The sequence below is a fragment of the Labeo rohita genome, chromosome 5 (genome assembly GCF_022985175.1).
Source record: "Labeo rohita strain BAU-BD-2019 chromosome 5, IGBB_LRoh.1.0, whole genome shotgun sequence".
NCBI classification, from domain to species: domain Eukaryota; kingdom Metazoa; phylum Chordata; class Actinopteri; order Cypriniformes; family Cyprinidae; genus Labeo; species Labeo rohita.
Window position 1 is genome coordinate 35589186 of NC_066873.1, and position 18621 is coordinate 35607806.

The 18621-nt window shown below is 36.2% G+C and overlaps 1 protein-coding gene across 1 annotated transcript; it reads right to left on the reverse strand.

The window, feature by feature from the left end:
• Positions 1–688: 688 nt before the first annotated feature.
• ube3b (ubiquitin protein ligase E3B) lies at positions 689–18491 on the reverse strand. Its single transcript, XM_051110543.1, has 27 exons — positions 18349–18491; positions 17699–17795; positions 17349–17523; positions 16790–16907; positions 16622–16681; positions 16436–16540; positions 16168–16264; positions 15993–16078; positions 15324–15406; positions 15097–15202; positions 14882–15002; positions 14579–14756; positions 14285–14454; positions 12927–13094; positions 12470–12641; positions 12181–12299; positions 11868–11982; positions 11589–11688; positions 11286–11405; positions 9497–9673; positions 9143–9391; positions 7511–7576; positions 7343–7401; positions 6813–6995; positions 5198–5309; positions 2964–3056; positions 689–2871 (listed from the first exon to the last, which is right to left on the reverse strand). The coding sequence occupies exons 3-27, from the start codon at positions 17507–17509 to the stop codon at positions 2680–2682; spliced, it is 3210 nt and encodes a 1069-aa protein (XP_050966500.1). The 5' UTR covers positions 17510–17523; positions 17699–17795; positions 18349–18491; the 3' UTR covers positions 689–2679.
• Between the last annotated feature and the right edge of the window lie 130 nt (positions 18492–18621).

Below are 18621 nucleotides of genomic sequence, written 5' to 3' on the forward strand. Positions count from 1 at the left end.
ATAACTACAGCCGATTACTCCTTTTTAGAGACCTGAAACCAAGGGTGAATCTTGTGAAGAAATATCCAGGTTATAATTCACTCTCAAAATCAAAGAAAGCAAAATAAGAAACTATATTTTGCATTCACAAAATGAAGCCTCAGATAAATAAAAGCAGCATAGGCTCAAAAATTGCCTGTATACAATGATTTAAAATAATAATCGTTTTAGTTCAAATAACATCCATGATGTTTTCATGACGGCCAGTTTAAATCTAATGGACCTAAAAGTTCTGCAAAACATACAGTGCAGTTGAGGTCAAAAGTTTACCACAAATTGTTAATTATTTTACCAAAATAAGATAGATCGCACAAAATGCATGTTATTTTTTATTTAGTACTGACCTGAATAAGATATTTTACGTAAAAGACGTTTACATATAGTCCACAAGAGAAAATAATAGTTGAATTTATAAAAATTACCCCTTTCAAAAGTTTACATACACTTGATTCTTCAGAAAAATCCTTTAGGTCCCACAAATTCTTTGGTTTTTCAGCATTTTTGTGTATTTTTTGAACCCTTTCCAACAATGACTATGATTTTGAGATCCATCTTTTCACACAGAGGACAACTGAGGGACTCATATGCAACTATTACAGAAGGTTCAAACACTCACTGATGCTTCAGAAGGAAACAACAGATTAAGAGCCGGGGGGTGAAAACTTCATGAATTTGAAGATCAGGTTAAATTTAACTTATTTTGTCTTTTGAGAAACATGTAAGTATCTTCTGTAGCTTCTGAAGGGCAGTACTAAATGAAAAAAAAATATAGGCAAATATATATTTAGGCAAAATAAGAAAAATGTACAACTTCATTCTGTTCAAAAGTTTTCACCCCCAGCTCTTAATGCATACTTTTTTTTTTTTTTTTTTTTTTTTTTTCTCCTGGAGCATCAGTGAGCATATGTAAACTTTTGAACGGGGTCATTTTTATAAATTCAACTATTTTCTCTTGTGGATGTAAACGTCTTTTATATGAAATATCTTATTCAGGTCAGTACTTAAAAAAAAAATAACATGCATTTTTTATGATTCCTCTTATTGTGGTAAAATAGTTAACATTATGCAGATTTTGAAGGTGTATGTAAACTTTTGACCTCAACTGTTCCGTTAAATTTTAGGGAAAAAACAACCCAGAAATTGCTTAACAGATTAACCCTACCTTCTTTATAACAAAAGAAAAAAAACAAACAACACAACAAATCAACAGCAGACTCTGACCTCTGTGACACGGACATGGAATCATTTGAATCATCCAGTGACATCATGCAAAGGGAGATTTTTTTTTTGTCCACTTGGAATAACATTTCATGAGATTCCATCGAGCCCATTGACCTTTCAGGGAAGTCACTGCAACACTCTCCCTTTAAGAAAAAAGTTCCTATGAGAGCTGGTTTGATAGCTAGTTGTCTTTACTGTATGGCTTAATTCCAGTAGTATACGCCACAATGATGAGCAAAGAGTTAGTGGGAGATGATAGGGAGAGCTTGTCATGTGATGAAGTAAAATACCTTTTAGTGGTTAATCCGTCCTTCCTTCATCAATAAAAAAAAAAAAGAAGTCCAAGACAAGGAATTGATCTTAATGAATAGATGAGTTTGACATGAAGACAGCGTTAGAGCATGAGCTGAATCATAAGCAAAAAGAAATGTCACCATGACATTAGGCCAATGATGCATTCTGGAAAAGGGCTCTGTAGTGTATGTGAAGAGAAAGCAGGAACAGAGACATGTATTTCTGCAGGGACATCTCTCATCTAAAATACTGCTGGCTCTACCATGCTAAAATTGATCAACAGTGCTGGGCTTTCTCTTAAAGTTCGGTCCTCAAGTCCAGCAGTTGTTTAGTGCGCTATGGGTTTGAAAGCATTTGCCATACAAACAGGCAAAAGCCTCCTTTGTGTCTTGAGTTGCATGGCTTGCATTGCATTAGTATTGCTTTCCTACTCCCTTCCTGGGGGGTGAGACACGGAGACCTGAGAGATAACGCTGAACTGTTTCTGCAGATCTTACATCTGTACATCCGCCACTATATATGCTTGTAATTTTGTGAGGAGGTTTAGGAGAGTTTGTCGAATGGACATTGAATAAAGTCCAAGCCCAATTTAGTTTTGGAGTTATTCTGGATGCACAAATGGAGTTGAGTTTCTCAGCCTCCGATTGACGGGTGTCGATGCAGTAGGGGTCCCGAAAGATCCTGACTTGACAACATTAAATTTAGCTGGTTTAAAACTGATTGTATAAGGCGTTGGGAGCTCTTTTGGCTTCAAATGCTAACAATGAAGAACATGGATCCTTAAAACAACTCTCTAGGTAATGTCAAGACTTTTTAATATACTTCTATGCTTGAGCTCCTCAGAGAGTCTCTAAAAGCCATGTTTCGCTCAGTTCCGCCACTTTAAAAAGTAAGTTTCATCATTCACTTGCCATTTGGTGGACAGACAGAGAACAAATTGATGAAAAAAGGTCCTTAATTGAAGGCCAAAATGTCATGAAGCAAGATTGTAATCATTTTGTCTCCTACTTCAACCTTTGTGTGGCCACTTTTGCTCAGCCACTACCAGTTTTGTTGATGTTCGTGTCTGTAGATGTATGAGTTTGTATGGGTAGCATAATCCAATGCAGAAATGTGCTTTGTGGGTTATGAAAGCTCAAAGCCAGTGTTCATGCTGATTGCGTAGCGGAGTTTGTCTCTAAGGATGCTTTTCTTGCTGTAGTTGGGCAGCTTGAGCAGGTTGAAACAAGTGGAGGAAGTAGGGAGGCGACCACCTGGCTCCTTCTTACGAATCGTGAAGAAGCCACGCAGAACGCTGCCTAAAGTGTCGCCTGTGTCCTGCGTGTGGAATCAAACACAAAAAAGCAAGATGAAGCAATACAATCTTTGCAAAACAATGTATAGAATAAGGAGATGGGGTGATGCCTAACCTGATCATCTGACACTTCCACACAACGGATGGAGAAAGGGGGTTTGAGGTAGGCAAAACCAAGCAGAGGAGGTCTTGAGCAGCTGGTGACAAACTGAGGAGTAATACAGCCACATTAGAGATAACTAGATAAAGTTCATCAAGACAAACTTTAAGCTGGCTTGAGAAAGCCAGACCAGAAAGTTTGAAAAGTTTAAAAAGTTTAAAATCGTTAGCATGATTAGTATGTTACTAGCATGATTAGCAAGTTATTAGCATGATTCTAGCATGATTAGCATGTTGCTAGCATGATTAGCAAGTTATTAACATGTTGCTAGCATGATTAACATGTTACTAGCATGTTGCTAGCATGATTAGCAAGTTATTAACATGTTTCCAGCATGTTTAACATGCTACTAGCATGATTAGTATATTACTAGTATAATTCTAGCATGATTAGCATGTTAATAGCATGTTGCTAGCATGATTAGCAAGTTATTAACATGTCGCTAGCATGATTAGCATGTTACAAGCATGATTAGCAAGTTATTGTTGATTCTAGCATGATTAACATGTTAATAGCATGTTCCTAGCATGATTAGCAAGTTATTAACATGTCGCTAACATGTTTCTAACATGATTAGCAGGTTACTAGCATGATTCTAGCATGATTAACATGTTAATAGTGTGTTTCTAGCATGATTAGCAAGTTATTAACATGTCGCTAGCATGATTAGCATGTTACTACATGATTAACAAGTTATTAATATGTTGCTAGCATGATTAGCATGTTACTAGCATGTTGCTAGCATGATTAGCAAGTTATTAACATGTTGCTAGCATGTTTAACATGTTACTAGCATGATTAGTATATTACTAGTATGATTCTAGCATGATTAGCATGTTAATAGCCTGTTGCTAGCATGATTAACAAGTTATTAACATGTCGCTAGCATGATTAGCATTTTACAAGCATGATTAGCAAGTTATTGTTGATTCTAGCATGATTAACATGTTAATAGCATGTTGCTAACATGTTTCTAACATGATTAGCAAGTCTCTAGCATGATTAACATGTTAATAGTGTGTTGCTAGCATGATTAGCAAGTTATTAACATGTCGCTAGCATGATTAGCATGTTACAAGCATGATTAGCAAGTTATTGATGATTCTAGCATGATTAACATGTTAATAGTGTGTTGCTAGCATGATTAACAAGTTATTAACATGTCGCTAGCATGATTAGCATGTTACAAGCATGATTAACAAGTTATTAGCATGTTGCTAGCATGATTAGCATGTTACTAACATGTTGCTAGCATGATTACCAAGTTATTAACATGTTGCTAGCATGTTTAACATGTTACTAGCATGATTAGTAAGTTACTAGTATGATTCTAGCATGTTAATAGCATGTTGCTAGCATGATTAGCATGTTACAAGCACGATTAGCAAGTTATTGTTTATTCTAGCATGATTAATAACATGTTAATTGCATGTTGCTAGCATGATTAGCAAGTTATTAACATGTCGCTAACATGTTTCTAACATGATTAGCAAGTCTCTAGCATGATTAACATGTTAATAGTGTGTTGCTAGCATGATTAGCAAGTTATTAACATGTCGCTAGGATGATTAGCATGTTACAAGCATGATTAGCAAGTTGTTGATTCTTTCATGATTAATAACATGTTAATAGCATGTTGCTAGCATGATTAGCAAGTTATTAACATGTCGCTAACATGTTTCTAACATGATTAGCAAGTTACTAGCATGATTCTAGCATGATTAACATGTTAATAGTGTGTTACTAGCATGATTAGCAAGTTATTAGCATGATTCTAGTTGCTAGGCTTGGCTAGATAGATAAATAGATTAGAAATATTAGAATGGAAGTTTGAATTGATTAGAAATAGTATATAGAAGGGAAGTCTTGATTTAGTCTCAAGGGTTTCTGGGAGTTTAAGTTTGAATTCTGACAGTTGGAGTTTGAAGAGTGTTGGCTCATTTGAACATTCCGTCAATGTAAGTCTATGGGATTTTTATGATTTTTAATCTTTAATTTTATGAAAACTATAAGTCAGATCAGTTAGAAAAGATATAGCACACTAAGTGAAATCAGTCTGAAGAGCTGGGCTGAGGTTGGTGGTTCTAGCTTGGAAGCTCTAGAAGGAGAGTAGCGTTCAGAAATTCTCAAGCCAACCTAATAATAAACTTTGAAATAGTCAAAATAAAACCTTTAAGATCTGGAGTTACCTTCAAGAACATGGCTCTCTCATCAGGGGAAAAGTCGCTGGAGAGAATGTCCCACAGCCAAAGAATGACTCTGTGGCTGCTATGGAAACCTCCATAGTACACAGTGTGCTTCCTGGGGGAGACAGAAAATCACATGCATCATTTTGAGTAACCTTTTAAAGACTGTTCTTCACAGCATGTGATTTATAGCGCTACATGTGGACATCTTTACAATTTCAGTGCTGATTGTGGGAAAGATCTACAAGATGAATACAAATGTGGTGAAATGCTGAACTGAAGTGAAGTTCACTTCCAGAATTAAAATTTCCTGATAATTTACTCACCCCCATGTCATCCAAGATGTTCATGTCTTTCTTTTATCAGTCAAAAAAAAACTAAGGTTTTTGAGAAAAACATTCCAGTGTTTTTCTCCTTATAGTGGACTTCAGTGGGAGCCAACGTGTTAAAGATCCAAACTGCAGTTTCAAGGCAACTTCAAAGGGCTCTACACGATCCCAGTCGAGGAATAAGGGTCTTACCTAGCGAAACAATCTGTCATTTTCTAAATTAAATAAAAATGTATATACCTTTTAACCACAAATGCTCATCTTGCACTAGCTTTGCGATGCGCATCCGCGACTTCACGCATTACTTAATTGCATTGGAAAGTTCACAGGCGGTTAGTTCTTTGTCTGTGTATTCTGGTTCAAAAAAAGTAGGGGAGGGCGAAAAACATTGTTTTACCTTTTTTCGTAAAGAGCGTTTGACTTTCTTGTAAACACTGGGTCAGTACTTCCGCCTACATCACATATGACCTTTCCAGTGTGACCACGCAATGCATGAAGTTGAGCATTTGTGGTTAAAAAGATATACACTTTTTTTTTTTTTTTTTTTTTTTTTTTTAGAAAATGACGTTTCGCTAGATAAGACCCTTATTCCTCAGCTGCAGTGTTGCCAAGTCTGCTGTTTTCCCGCGGAATTGGGCTACTTTAACACTGTTGTCCCTGGTTGTTTTTGATATCTGCGAGTTTAAACGACCCCAATAACGTAATATTTAGCCCCTGGAATGCAAATTTACCACAGGAAAACCCAGACAACAGGGTTGCCAGGTTTTCACAACAAAACCCACCCAATTGCTGCTCATAACCAGCCCAACCACGTTTCAAGGGGGTCCCAAAGCGGGCTAAATATGGCGTTACTGTGGTCGCTTAAACCCAAGGACATCAAAAACAACCCACCGCAACAATGTTAAAGTAGCTCAATTCCGCGGGAAAACCGCAGACTTGGCAACACTGCACGACAAATAAAACGTGTATTTTACACCCCTAAATGGGATTTTTAATGGGGAACCTCCTCGAAACACGATTGGGCTAGTTTTGGGCTAGTTTTGTGTAGCAATTGGGCATGTAGAGCCCTTCGAAGCTGCATTGAAACTGCAATTTGGACCTTCAACCTGTTGGCTCCCAATGAAGTCCACTATACAGAGAAAAATCCTGGAATGTTTTTTCTCAAAAACCTTTCTTTTCGACTGAAAAAAAAGACAATTTAACATAATAGGAATATAATAGGTAGCAGTATTACACATTCAAAGATGCCGACACAGGGTAGTGGAATTTAAAAAAATCTGCAGGCTCACTTGAGATCATCTAGATCTATCTCAGCGTTGTCTCCAGAGATGAGCCTCTGAACCTCAGGGGTGGAAAACATATGCAGCCACTCTGGGTTGATGATGCTGCGGAAGCCTCTGATGAATGCGGCCGTCTGCTCCTTGATCTGGGTGTGCATGCGGAAGTGGGCCATCAGGTGGATGTAGCTGATCCTGAAATACATCAGCAAAAAAAAGCAAAAAAAATAAACAGTGCATTTTGACTTTGTTCTTAAAGGTTAATGACAAAACATGAACTGAAAAACATTCTTCTATTGTGTCCTATTCTAAGCTTGCTGATATAAGAGAATCCAATTGTGAGAGAACAATAGGTTTAAATAGATAAGTTAAGTATTTGTCCATGGTTACAAATCCCTAATTGCTTTTTGAACCGCTCTGCTTCCAATACTAATTTGTTTTTTCATCGGGTCATTTCTTCTTAGTGTAATGAATGTGAATAGGAGGCAGCACTGCCACGAAAATTTTATTTACACTTGACCGAAGAGACAAAATAGACTCACTTGTTTTCATTAGTGACAGGCATGGTCTTTCCACCAGGAATTAGCTCATGACAGACTAACTGTGAAGAAGACAAAGAACGGAAAGGAGTTAGCATATGAGAGAAAGAGGAAAGTCGATAGCATCACAAGAACAAACAAAATTGATCAGTTAAACCTAAAGTTACTTACCTGCCCCATCACCTCTTCATCGTAGGATAAAGTCAGACCCAGATCACTGACGTCGCCATCATAACGCTGAAAAATCAAATCAATAAGTGATTATGGATATTACTACAAGAACGAGAGTGAATTTGAGTTGAATGAAAGCCATTCTGTATGAAAGAGAGAAGAGTAATGAATTTTAGTAACTTCTAATAGTAGCTTTTCAGATTTGGTTACACAATGCTGTATATCTGCAATTGTTCACGCCAAACCAAAATGCTTTTTGTGGTATGAAACAGAGAAGATTAGATATCGCCAGATTAAATTTTGGTAAAATTAAAACCACTGTGTGTGAAATAAACTGGATTAAAGGAGAAGTCCACTTCTAGAACAAAAATTGACAGATAATGTACTCACCCCTTGTCATCCAAGATGTTCAGGTCTTTCTTTCTTCAGGCGTAAAGAAATTATGTTTTTTGGGGGAAAAAAGGGTCTCATCTAGCAAAACGATTGGTTATTTTCATTAAAATAATAACATTTTTATACTTTTTAATGTCAAACGCTCTAATGTCTTGTCTCGCTCTGCCTGAACAGTTTTTTTCTGGTTCATGACAGTTAGGGTATGTTGAAAAACTCCCATCTCATGTTCTCCCTCAATTTCAAAATCGTCTTATATTGCCATTTTACCTTTTTAGTTAAATGGGGTCATTGGATGCCCATTTTCCACAAGTTGATATGTTTCTTTAGGGTCTTAATGAAAAGTCTGTAATATACTTCGGTTAAAAATTCTCAATAGTAGTGTAAAACAACACTTTTTTTACCTTGCCAAACTCAGCTCTGCAAAAATCATCCCATTCTGGTCGAGGCTGCTTTAAATGCAAATGAGCTCTGCTCATCCCGCCCCTCTCTTCTCTCTGTGGATTGACGAGCGTGCTGACTTTAACCGCATTTAGCTGTGGATCGTTTGAAGCCACATTTAAACTGCATTTTGGAAGTTCAAAATCGGGGCACCATATCAGTCCATTATATGGAGAAAAGTCCTGAAATGTTTCCCTCAAAAAACAATTTTTTTTTACAGCTGAAGAAAGAAAGACATGAACATCTTGGATGACAAGGGGGTGAGTACATTATCTGTACTTTTTTGTTCTGGAAGTGGACTTCTCCTTTAACAGATCTGGGTAACAGATTTTAGTAATGTCAAATGCTTCTTCATCAGATTTGTTTACTCTGCTGTTTGTATGTACCTTTTCGCATGTGTCCAAAATGTGTTTGGCAGTATAAAATGAAGAAAATTAGACATTACAAAAGCATTAAAGCCATTCTATGTTAAACAGATAGGAGTAACAGATTTTGGTAACTCCTAATGCTATGCTGTCATATGCTGATCTATGTGTGTATCTGCAGCTGTTCACAACAAGAGCATTGTGCTTTTCAGGATAAAAAAGGCCTTTAGACATCACTAAAGTGAATTTGGGTAATATTAAAGCTATCCTGTGTGAAACAGATGAGGGTATCAGATTTCATTAACATCTGATGCTGTCCTGTTGGATTTAGTGACCCTGCTGAGGAGGAGATCAGACATCTCTATAGAGAATCTGGGTATAACATAATAGTTAAAATCTTTCCAAACTCTGTACGAATGTTGTAATAGTCACTGACCTTAATGGAGGTGAGATTTTTGTAGAACTCTGAGTCAAGAGAGGGCAGCTCATCTATGGAGCTGTAGAAGGTGCTGTGATGGTGACCTAGAACCTGACTCAGGAAAAAAGAGGCAAATGGCACGTCAACCACTATGCCTTCGTACATTGCCTTTCCAAGCATCTTTCCAACAAATTCAAACAGCTGAAGGTGGTTCTCATGGATGCTGGAGGTTGGGGAGGGATATAATCTCTCATTCCCACTGGTGGTCTGAAAAAGACATAAGAAAAAAGATTGTTGAATTGTATTTGCAAAATATGGTTAGATTGTTTGGGTTAATTCCAGTCTTTATCCTTTAGAGAGAACAGTGTATACCTTGAATAGATTGAGCGCTGGGTTGAAAACCTTCTTGATTATCTCTTCTAAGAACTCTTTAAACACACCATCCTGGTCAATTCCAGCCTCATCCACACCTAAATCATTCACAAACTTCACTCGGATCACTCCCTTAATGGAGTTGACAGGTAGACGCCGCAGTTGATCATAACCGTCCTATGAAGAGTACAAAAAAAGGAGAAAAATCATTATTATTATTCTAAGTTCAAATTTATGCATTTGAAAGATGCTTTTATCCAAAGCATCTTACGTTGCATTCAAAGTATACTTTTTATTAGTTAATCCGTTCAGTGGAAATGGAACCCATGAATTCGGTACTATGCTCTACTCTAGGGGTGTGCGATAATGACAAAAAATTATATCTTGATATCTTCTGGGATTTTATCGATAATGATAATTAGATGATATTTTGCTGAGCGTGTTATTATGCTGGTATCTTATAGACTACTGTGGACATATTCTGTGTGGTCACTTCACAGCAGTGATAGAAATTCATCTTTCCCAACAAGTTTAAATTGATTTTTACCTTTTATAGGCATTTTTACCTTTTTATACAAGTATGCATCATCTTTTGAGTTGAATTCTTACATTTGGGCTGTTACCAAGCAAATGAAATCAGTATAAACAAAAATCATCTTTGCAATGCAGAGGAAACAGAAACTGAAGTGGCATTTAGATGTATTTACACACTGTTTAATGGAACTCAGAGGGACATGGAATGCAGATACAAATACGTAAATAAAGTTCTGATAACGTCAAACACTAATATTTGAAATTATTTAAAAATGAAAAGATTCTTTAAAAGTAAAATTAAAAGCACCAGTAAGTGACAGCAAGTCGCTGTTAATAAGGGACGGTAATAAACCATTTAAATGATTGTGATTGAACCAAATTATTTAAATGGTTAATTCATTCAGGAACTAAACACTGTCATGTTGCTCAGAGAAGCAGAACAGTGCTGTTGCTGTGTTTGGAATGATTTTTGTTGTCAAAATAGCAAAAACAGGCAATATGGTGACTAAAATAATGCACAAATCTGTACATAAATCTTCTGTTCCAGATTCATACACATTATTATTTATTTTAAGTTTTTATTTTATTTAAATGTTTTCTCTGTTCTCATGTCAGATATGTATGTATGTATGTATGTATGTATGTATGCATGCATGCATGTATGTACCAGGAGCACCTTAAAAAAACCACAACAAATACCTTGTGCGCTTGCATACACTTGGTGAATAAAGCTAATTCTGATTCTGAATTCTAAAACATACATTAACTTCTTGTTCATTGAACTGGTGTATCAAAATCAATATCACATTTTTAATCGTTGACTTTTGGAGAAAAAAAAAAACGGCACTCTTCATGTGATACTGATATTAAACTATATGAAATTATATAAATAAATACATTTTCTGCCCCCATATCTTGAATTACGTGATCACTCTAAATGCATTTTAACAGACTGAATCATGCAGTGAAAGAACACACACTAAATATGTGTGAGTGCACTTACTAGACTTCTTATTGGACTTCTTCACTTAATGTATGCATGCACTCTGTAGGTGTGTTTTGTTTGCTTTTCGCGATGTACTTGATAATGTCAAATCGCACATTGTTAAAAAAACAATTACGATATTATCGCAGGCAATATATATTGCACACCCCTACTCTACTGTTTGAGCTAGAAATGCTAATAGGCATAATACGCATTGTTTACGTTCACTTTGTAAAATTTTGTATTTGAGAATGATGAAACAGCCATTACCTCCAACATGCGTGAGCGGCGAATAGTTATATGAGTCACATGGGGAGAGGCGGAGCTTGTTTCCACCAATCCTAGAGTCTCCTTCTCTTTTGTCACAATGTTTCGGAACAGCAGCACCCTCTGTGACAAAAACAAATCCATACATTTTGACATTGTGTTAAAAGATAAAATGAAGATGATTTTGATCTAAATTGGATTCTTTATCTCAAATTGAATTTTTGGATGATCCAATCTACTGAAGTACTCATGACCTGTTATGACCTATGAGCATTAATAATCTCCTGTTTTGATTTTGATTCTCACATTTTTGTGTGGGATGACATGAGGAATGTACTGAAGTAGCAGCTGTGCTCTTTTTTTGCCTTTCTCCAGCTCTTGAAACAACAGGCTGGGCTTCAGGTCCCTGTATTAGACATACAGAGAAAAGAAAACAAATGAGGCTTATTTTCTGTCTGGGCTTTTATCTTCCCCTCTATAAGAGAATGACAATCAGTAATTTGTATTTGAATGGACCTAGCTCCAACTCTAAAGTAATACCAGAAAAAGCAATTTGGCTCAAATATATATGTGAGGATGACACACTTGCGAAGCCAGTGATCTTCAGGCGTGAATCTCCTGCGACAGTCCCGCTCATATAGAACCATCAGCCAGCCGTGAACGCTGTGGAATAAGTCCAGCTTCTCTCCTTTTGCATTCTCTGAAACAAATTAATGACCATACAAAGAAAGCACATTATCACTGCCTCCATACACAGATGGTTCAAAACAACTGTGGCTTAACTAAACGAAGCTGAGAACAAGAAGGAGGAGAACAAGGCTAAAGAAAAAAAATGCATAAACATAAAAAAGTCCCTTGTTGCAAAAACAAACACAAGGGCTAAATAAAACCCGCTCACCTAAAATACCATCCCAGATCATCTTGTAAACAAATGTGTTGAGGAACGAGGAGATGGTAACAAGCTCTTCCATTTTAAAAGAAATCTGTTCCTCATACACCTCTATGTCATCCAGAATCCTAAAATATAAAGTAAAAAAACGTAAAGAAAACATGCAAATTCACTGCCATCTCGGACATGGTAACATGTTACTTGAATTTTCAAATAACCTTTGCACTCACACTGTTATGCTGATAAATTATTTTTAAATTATAGAAGCATTGTCACCAGTGGACTATACAATACTTACGTGATGAGATGTCTGGAGCAGTCACAGAAGAGCATCAGCATGGCCAGAAGCTGTTTGGACTCTTCTGTGTCATTATTGAGACACTCCAGGAAGAGTCTGAGTCCCCCCTGAGGGCCAAGCTCACAGATAAATGCCCACAGCTTCGGCAGCAGCTCATCCAGATAAGTCAGTCCTGGAACCAGAGTTTAATTTATAACCATAAAATTGTGATTAACAACAATATTAAACAAACGTATTATGAGGTACAATATTTAAATGACCAGTCATTTTTTGGTTGTTTTTCCACTGGACAGTACTACAGTGGTTTTGGACCTACCCTACAAACAATCTTATCTGTTTTTGCAAATAAACTCTTCAAGTATAAACCTTCACTTCCAGGATCAGGATAAAACATTCACATTCATAGATGTGTAAACGACATAGACTTTGTAAATAATTTCATACAAAATGCATGTACCTGTGAGAATCTGCAGGCGGATCTGCGTGAGTGTGGTGAGGGCTGTCTGATACAGCACACAAATACTGCACACCTTCTGGACCTCAGCCGAGTCCACACGTTTCCCTCCGACCGGTTTCAGGATGTTCCGCACAGAAGCAGACTTCTGGAACGCTCGCTTAAACAGATCTAACCAAGCAGAGAGTTCGTTGTTTACATTGTCTAGTTTGTGATTACAGGGTTTTTAAAATATTCCAAACAGCATTTTCTACCCAACAAAAATATTATAGACCAGTTTGGAGTAGATGTCACAGTAATATTTTCCATAGCATTTACCTATTTGATCTCACAATTCTGATTTTTTTTTCCCTGGCAAATGTTTTAAAGTTTAAATCTAATAGTTTGGACTTTAGAACTCGATTTAACTCAACAATTGTAAGTTTATCAAAGCCAGAAGTGTGGGATATAAACTCATGATTCTGAGTCGAGGGGAAAAAAGAGAATGACGTGTTGATTTATTATTATCAGAATTATGAGATATAATCTCCGAGTTGCAAGAAAAAAAAAAATCAGAATTTTTAAATAAAACCTTTTTTATTCTTTTATTTCAAGCCTTCCACAGACTGCTACTTTAAAACTGTAATTTTCTGCCACCAAATAGGCCCCGCCCACAAAAAAAAAACATAAACTCCAAAAATGGTCTACAGAGGTCAGCAGAATTTGCATGAATTTGTTCATGTAAAATTCTAAAATATTTTTTAAATAGGCTCCGCCCACAATAAAACATCACTGTTTGCAAACTCAGAAACTGGTCTACAGAGCTTGGCAGAATGTGCATGAATTTGTTCATTTAAAATATTTTTTCAGATAGGCTCTACCCACACAAAAAAAACATCACTGTTTATAGAGCTTATTTATTTTTTATATTTATATTTGCACAGTTTTGTTCATTTAAAATTCTAATTTCTAAAAAGATTCCAATATCTAAAAATGTTCATTCATATATTTTTAATAGAACTGTTTTTAATATGAATTAAAATATGAAGAAACAGGGCTGATTTGATGCTGTTTTGGCATATTTTAAACATTGTTTTGTCTTATTTTAAATCATTTTAAACCATCTTTTTACCCTCTGAAAGCGTGCTAAGGCCTCCTAGTGAGTCCTGGCCTACGTGGTTGAGCACCACTGCTTGAGGCAACTGATAGTTGTTAGTTTAAAAAAAGTGATCATAAATAGGGCATAAAAAAATTACAAATGGACTTCTGTTAACCTTTAGAAACCATCAGAATCCATGTGCAACCATTCACCAAATAACTTTTGTTCTATGAGTTATGTAAAAATAAAAAATGTTTAGGAACTTAAAATCTATGTTTCTTACTTTTGACGGGCAGATTATTCTGTAATGAGCTTGGCGGAGGAGGGGGAAGCGAAGTGGCATCTTGAGTTTCTAGCTTTTTGCTGAGAACATCACAGAAGAGCGTGCAGATCACTGGAACTCCCCACAGACACTGTAACTGCTTTGTCACCAACGGCATAGACTCATTAAGTCTGGAGAGAACAGAAATAAAGAAAAAAGGAAACATGAGAGTGAAAGAGAAAGAATGCTTAATAGGATGACACAACAGAGAAGTATAATCAATTGCTGTATTTTGTCAATATAACATTGACATACCCATAGTCAACAGTCTGGGAGAACCAGCCCAACACTGGGTGCCAATGTGTGAGATTGGATTTCTTTTGAGATACATATCTTTGACAGTATGACAACATATCTGTCAGATCCTTGACAAAGTGACCTGCTTCCTGCTCTAGAACTTTTACATTGAAATATCCCAGCTGAATTAGGTTACCTGGAAACAAAACGCAGAGAGACGATTACATCCAAAGAATTGATTCTGTTCACCAGTCCAACATCATTGTTCTGCAAACCTAATACACACTCCAAGAAGTGCGTGTGTGAAGCACATATGCTCACCCAGTAAGCACAGAGTGTGGCTTCCCTCCAGACAAACACAGATATCCAAACACTGCTCCTCTCGACTTAAAAACAAGACAAACTTGCGGAAAAGGTCATGGGTCTGCATGGTGACCATACACTGCAAAGAGCACAAATTCAGGTTAAATCATGTTTAGTTTTTGACTTTGTAAGATATGTGTGCAAATTAGGTGTGACTATCCATGTGTTCTTACATCTGGAGTGAGCGTGTTGAGGTGCGAGATGAATGCTGGAACAGACATGATGTGGAGAAGGAAAGACCTCAGCAGGTTGTCTGAGAAATGTGCAGCAATAACAGGCCTGAAACACACCAGGATCAAAAGCCCATCACATTATCGGTCACTTCACAGAAATAGAGCTACTGATGTAATCAGACTGTGAGATGTCTCAGAGAGCAAAGCCAGTTCTCATGGCAACCGACCTGAGTGACAGTGTAAAAATGGCTGTGAGGGTTCCTTTGGAAAGGGAAGGTCGGGATCTTGCCAATCCATTTGTAAGCAGAATCTGCAAACAAAAGATGCTTTTTATGTGAAATGTTTAAGCTCAGACTCTAAGTTCAGACTAGATGGGTTCAAACTAGAGCGTGCATTGAGCTAAAATTAAAATAAAATAGTCTGATTGACTGAATAGTTGTTTAAAATAATTTCATATAATAACTGCAGTCAATAAGATTTTTTTTTTAAGAAATTAATTAAAAGTGACAAAAACTCTTACATTGTTACAAAAGATTTCTATAATTCAATTTACTAACACTTTACTTTTTCACATCAAATAAAAACTGTGATTGTTTACAACCGCATTTGGGATCATTTGAAGCTGCATTTAAACTGCTTTTTGGAAGTTCAAAATTGGGGCACCATAGCAATCCATTATATGAAGAAAAATGCTGAAATGTTTTCCTTAAAAAACATAATTTCTTTATGACTGAAGAAAGAAAGACATGAACATCTTGGATGACAAGGGGGTGAGTAAATTATTTGTAAATTGTTCTGGAAGTGGAGCTCTCTTTTAAATGTCTTTGAAATGTCTTTCAAATTATATACTACCAGCCTGTGACAAGATTCTGATTGGCTGTTTGGATAAGCAGTACCTGAAGAACAGAGTAGAAGCCCTTCTGATTGAGATGTCCCATGATGTTCTCACAAATTCTGTTTAAAGCAGGCTTAAGGGCCTCTCCTTAAGAAAAAAACAGAGAGGAAATTCTAGTATGTATGTATTTTAGCTTGCAAATCATGTCACCAGCTCTGATTACATGTGACACGAACCCTTCCCTCGGATGATTTTCCATGTCGATGTATCAGTGAAGGTTATCAGCATTGTCAGGTACAGCGTCACCAATTTATTATCTTGCAGTATGTCAGGCTGCAGAGAGAAACAGAAAGCAGGAAATAAGCATTCTTCAAAAAGCATTTCCTGACAGATAACTGAAAGACTCAGAATTGAAAGAATGTGCCAGTATGGCACAGAGTAATTCAAAAAGTTATTCAACAATCAGATAAGATGTGTATAACTAATATTATCACAAGGAAATACCTTCAGTTTTTTCAGAAATTCACAAGAGACCCAGAGCACATCTTTGATCTGTTTTAGCCACGGGATAGTGAGATCTTTTGAAAGAGCCAGGGACACATACCACACCTGGAAAAATAACAGCTTGTCACAACAATGCAAAAATGTGCAACGAATATAAAATAAGTCATTGCTTGGTTAAAAACTTACTTTAGGTTCATTCTCAACATCCATGCTACTTAGTATGATTCTACATAGCTTCTCAAACCTCTGTGCAAAAGAGGAAGAAAAAAATGCCATCAATACACAATATCCACAAAAGGTGTAACTGTTCACCTAAATAAACAAATCCTATAAAAATTTTTATGTGATGCTCACCAATTTATCATCTTTGCTCAATATAAATAACAATTTTCTAGCGATTTTGAAGATCGACAATGCATTTCTTTTTGTTGAACCTGCATCGCTGACTGCAATGAAGTCATCAACCTCTTTCCTGAAACAGAAAATAATGATCTGTGTCAGAGTATGCCAAAAATTTTTTTACATGAATGCCATAAAATTAAAACAAACACTGAAATAAAAGTTAAAACTATTCAGAAATATTTTCAAAAAAAGAAAAACTACAAACATTATTATTAAAATTAGTCTAAAATTAAAATTAAAACATAAAATATAAAAATAGTATCAAACTAAAATATTAATACAAATATAATAGTATAACAATGCCAAAATAACACTGGCTCAAACAGCTATTTTTCAAGATATCATTGTGCAAAGATCAGAAAATATTTTAATACTAAAAGAATTCACACTTAATTTGTTGTTTTAGTACTGATTTTTACTTTTTTTTTCATCTCTGGCCATCAAAGTCAGTAAAGACCTACTACTTTCTAGAATGGTTTGATCATTAAAAACGGTTAATTTCAGCCCTAACCTGATTTCTCTTTGCAGCCTGCAACGGCAGAGGAATTTTCTGACTAGAGCCTGGATTTGTGTGGCAGCTCTCTCTTTCTCCTTATGACCTTTCCTTTCCTCTCGTGCTACCCTGGCTTTATCCAGGAACTGGGACTTGGAGGTCTGGGTAGCAGTGAACATGTTTTCACTCCAAACTGGGGGTTAAACATTAAATAAAGTGTCACAGCCAGGAACAAAAATCTACATCACGACTGAGAGCAAACACAATGTCAGAGGACATGCATACAGTACAGATTCAAAATGATTTCAAACCATGGTAAATAAGATTAAAAATCCAAATCTATCTTACATAAACACACACAAAATTACCTTGCCCTAATGTAGTGACTGATAATACTTCTGCTTCCACAAGTCACATGAATACTATCACATATTCACATGTTTTGTTCTGGAGGGCCATTGGATTCTACAGAACAGAAGAGCAAATTTCTTTTAGACCTTTTATTTATGCAAGAAAATTAGCAGCATTTCTTAGAGACAGCACAAATGATCCATTGACTTAGGCACATCATTTTTTGGGAGATGATATATTATAAACAAAAGGAATATTTTACTTTACCATTTAAAATAAAACAAAAACGCTTTAGACACATCAACACATCACAAAGCAGACAGTGAAATCAATGAATATCTGACAGCATTATCAGACCAAAACAAAGCAGTTTTTATAATTTACTCAAAAATAGAAGTGACACTTTGTTTACACAACAGTATGAGCTCTCCATGGAACAAAAATTAACACTGAACATCTAGTTTAAATTTGTAGAAAACGTAAACTAAAATAAAATGTTGTACCTACACAGACAATAACATTCACACTAGCTTTCCTGCTAGCAAATACTAACACAATTGCAGCATTCAGCGAGCTGGTAACGCCTGGGAAATGTTGTCACTTGATAACTGTGTTTCACATGAAAAGTAAAGAAAGTCTTTAGGGTTTTCACAAAGATTTCATTTACCTGAGCGTTTGAGAATAAACGGAAAACTGATGTAAACAAAAGAGCGACCCAGACACCGCAGCTCTAATCCATTAACGGTGTAACCTCCTAATCCTTCCGGAGGAACGTTTTTGTTATGACAAACCGCATTTACACAAGAAACACGACTCGTAATTTTTATTCGTCGTAGCGCATTGATATCCCTTCATTGTTGAGGCGATGTTAGACTTAGCTATTTTAAACTTATAATTTGAGGTTTGGGACAGCAGAGAGCTGGTATTTTGTACTAAGCGG

Coding starts and splice junctions, on each gene's coding strand:
- ube3b (XM_051110543.1), bottom strand. CDS start 17,509: ATGTTCACTGCTACCCAGACCTCCAAGTCCCAGTTCCTGGATAAAGCC. Junction 6,996..7,342: donor CCTGTCACTAATGAAAACAA/GTGAGTCTATTT, acceptor GATGTATTTCAG/GATCAGCTACATCCACCTGA. Junction 3,057..5,197: donor AGAGAGCCATGTTCTTGAAG/GTAACTCCAGAT, acceptor ATTACTCCTCAG/TTTGTCACCAGCTGCTCAAG.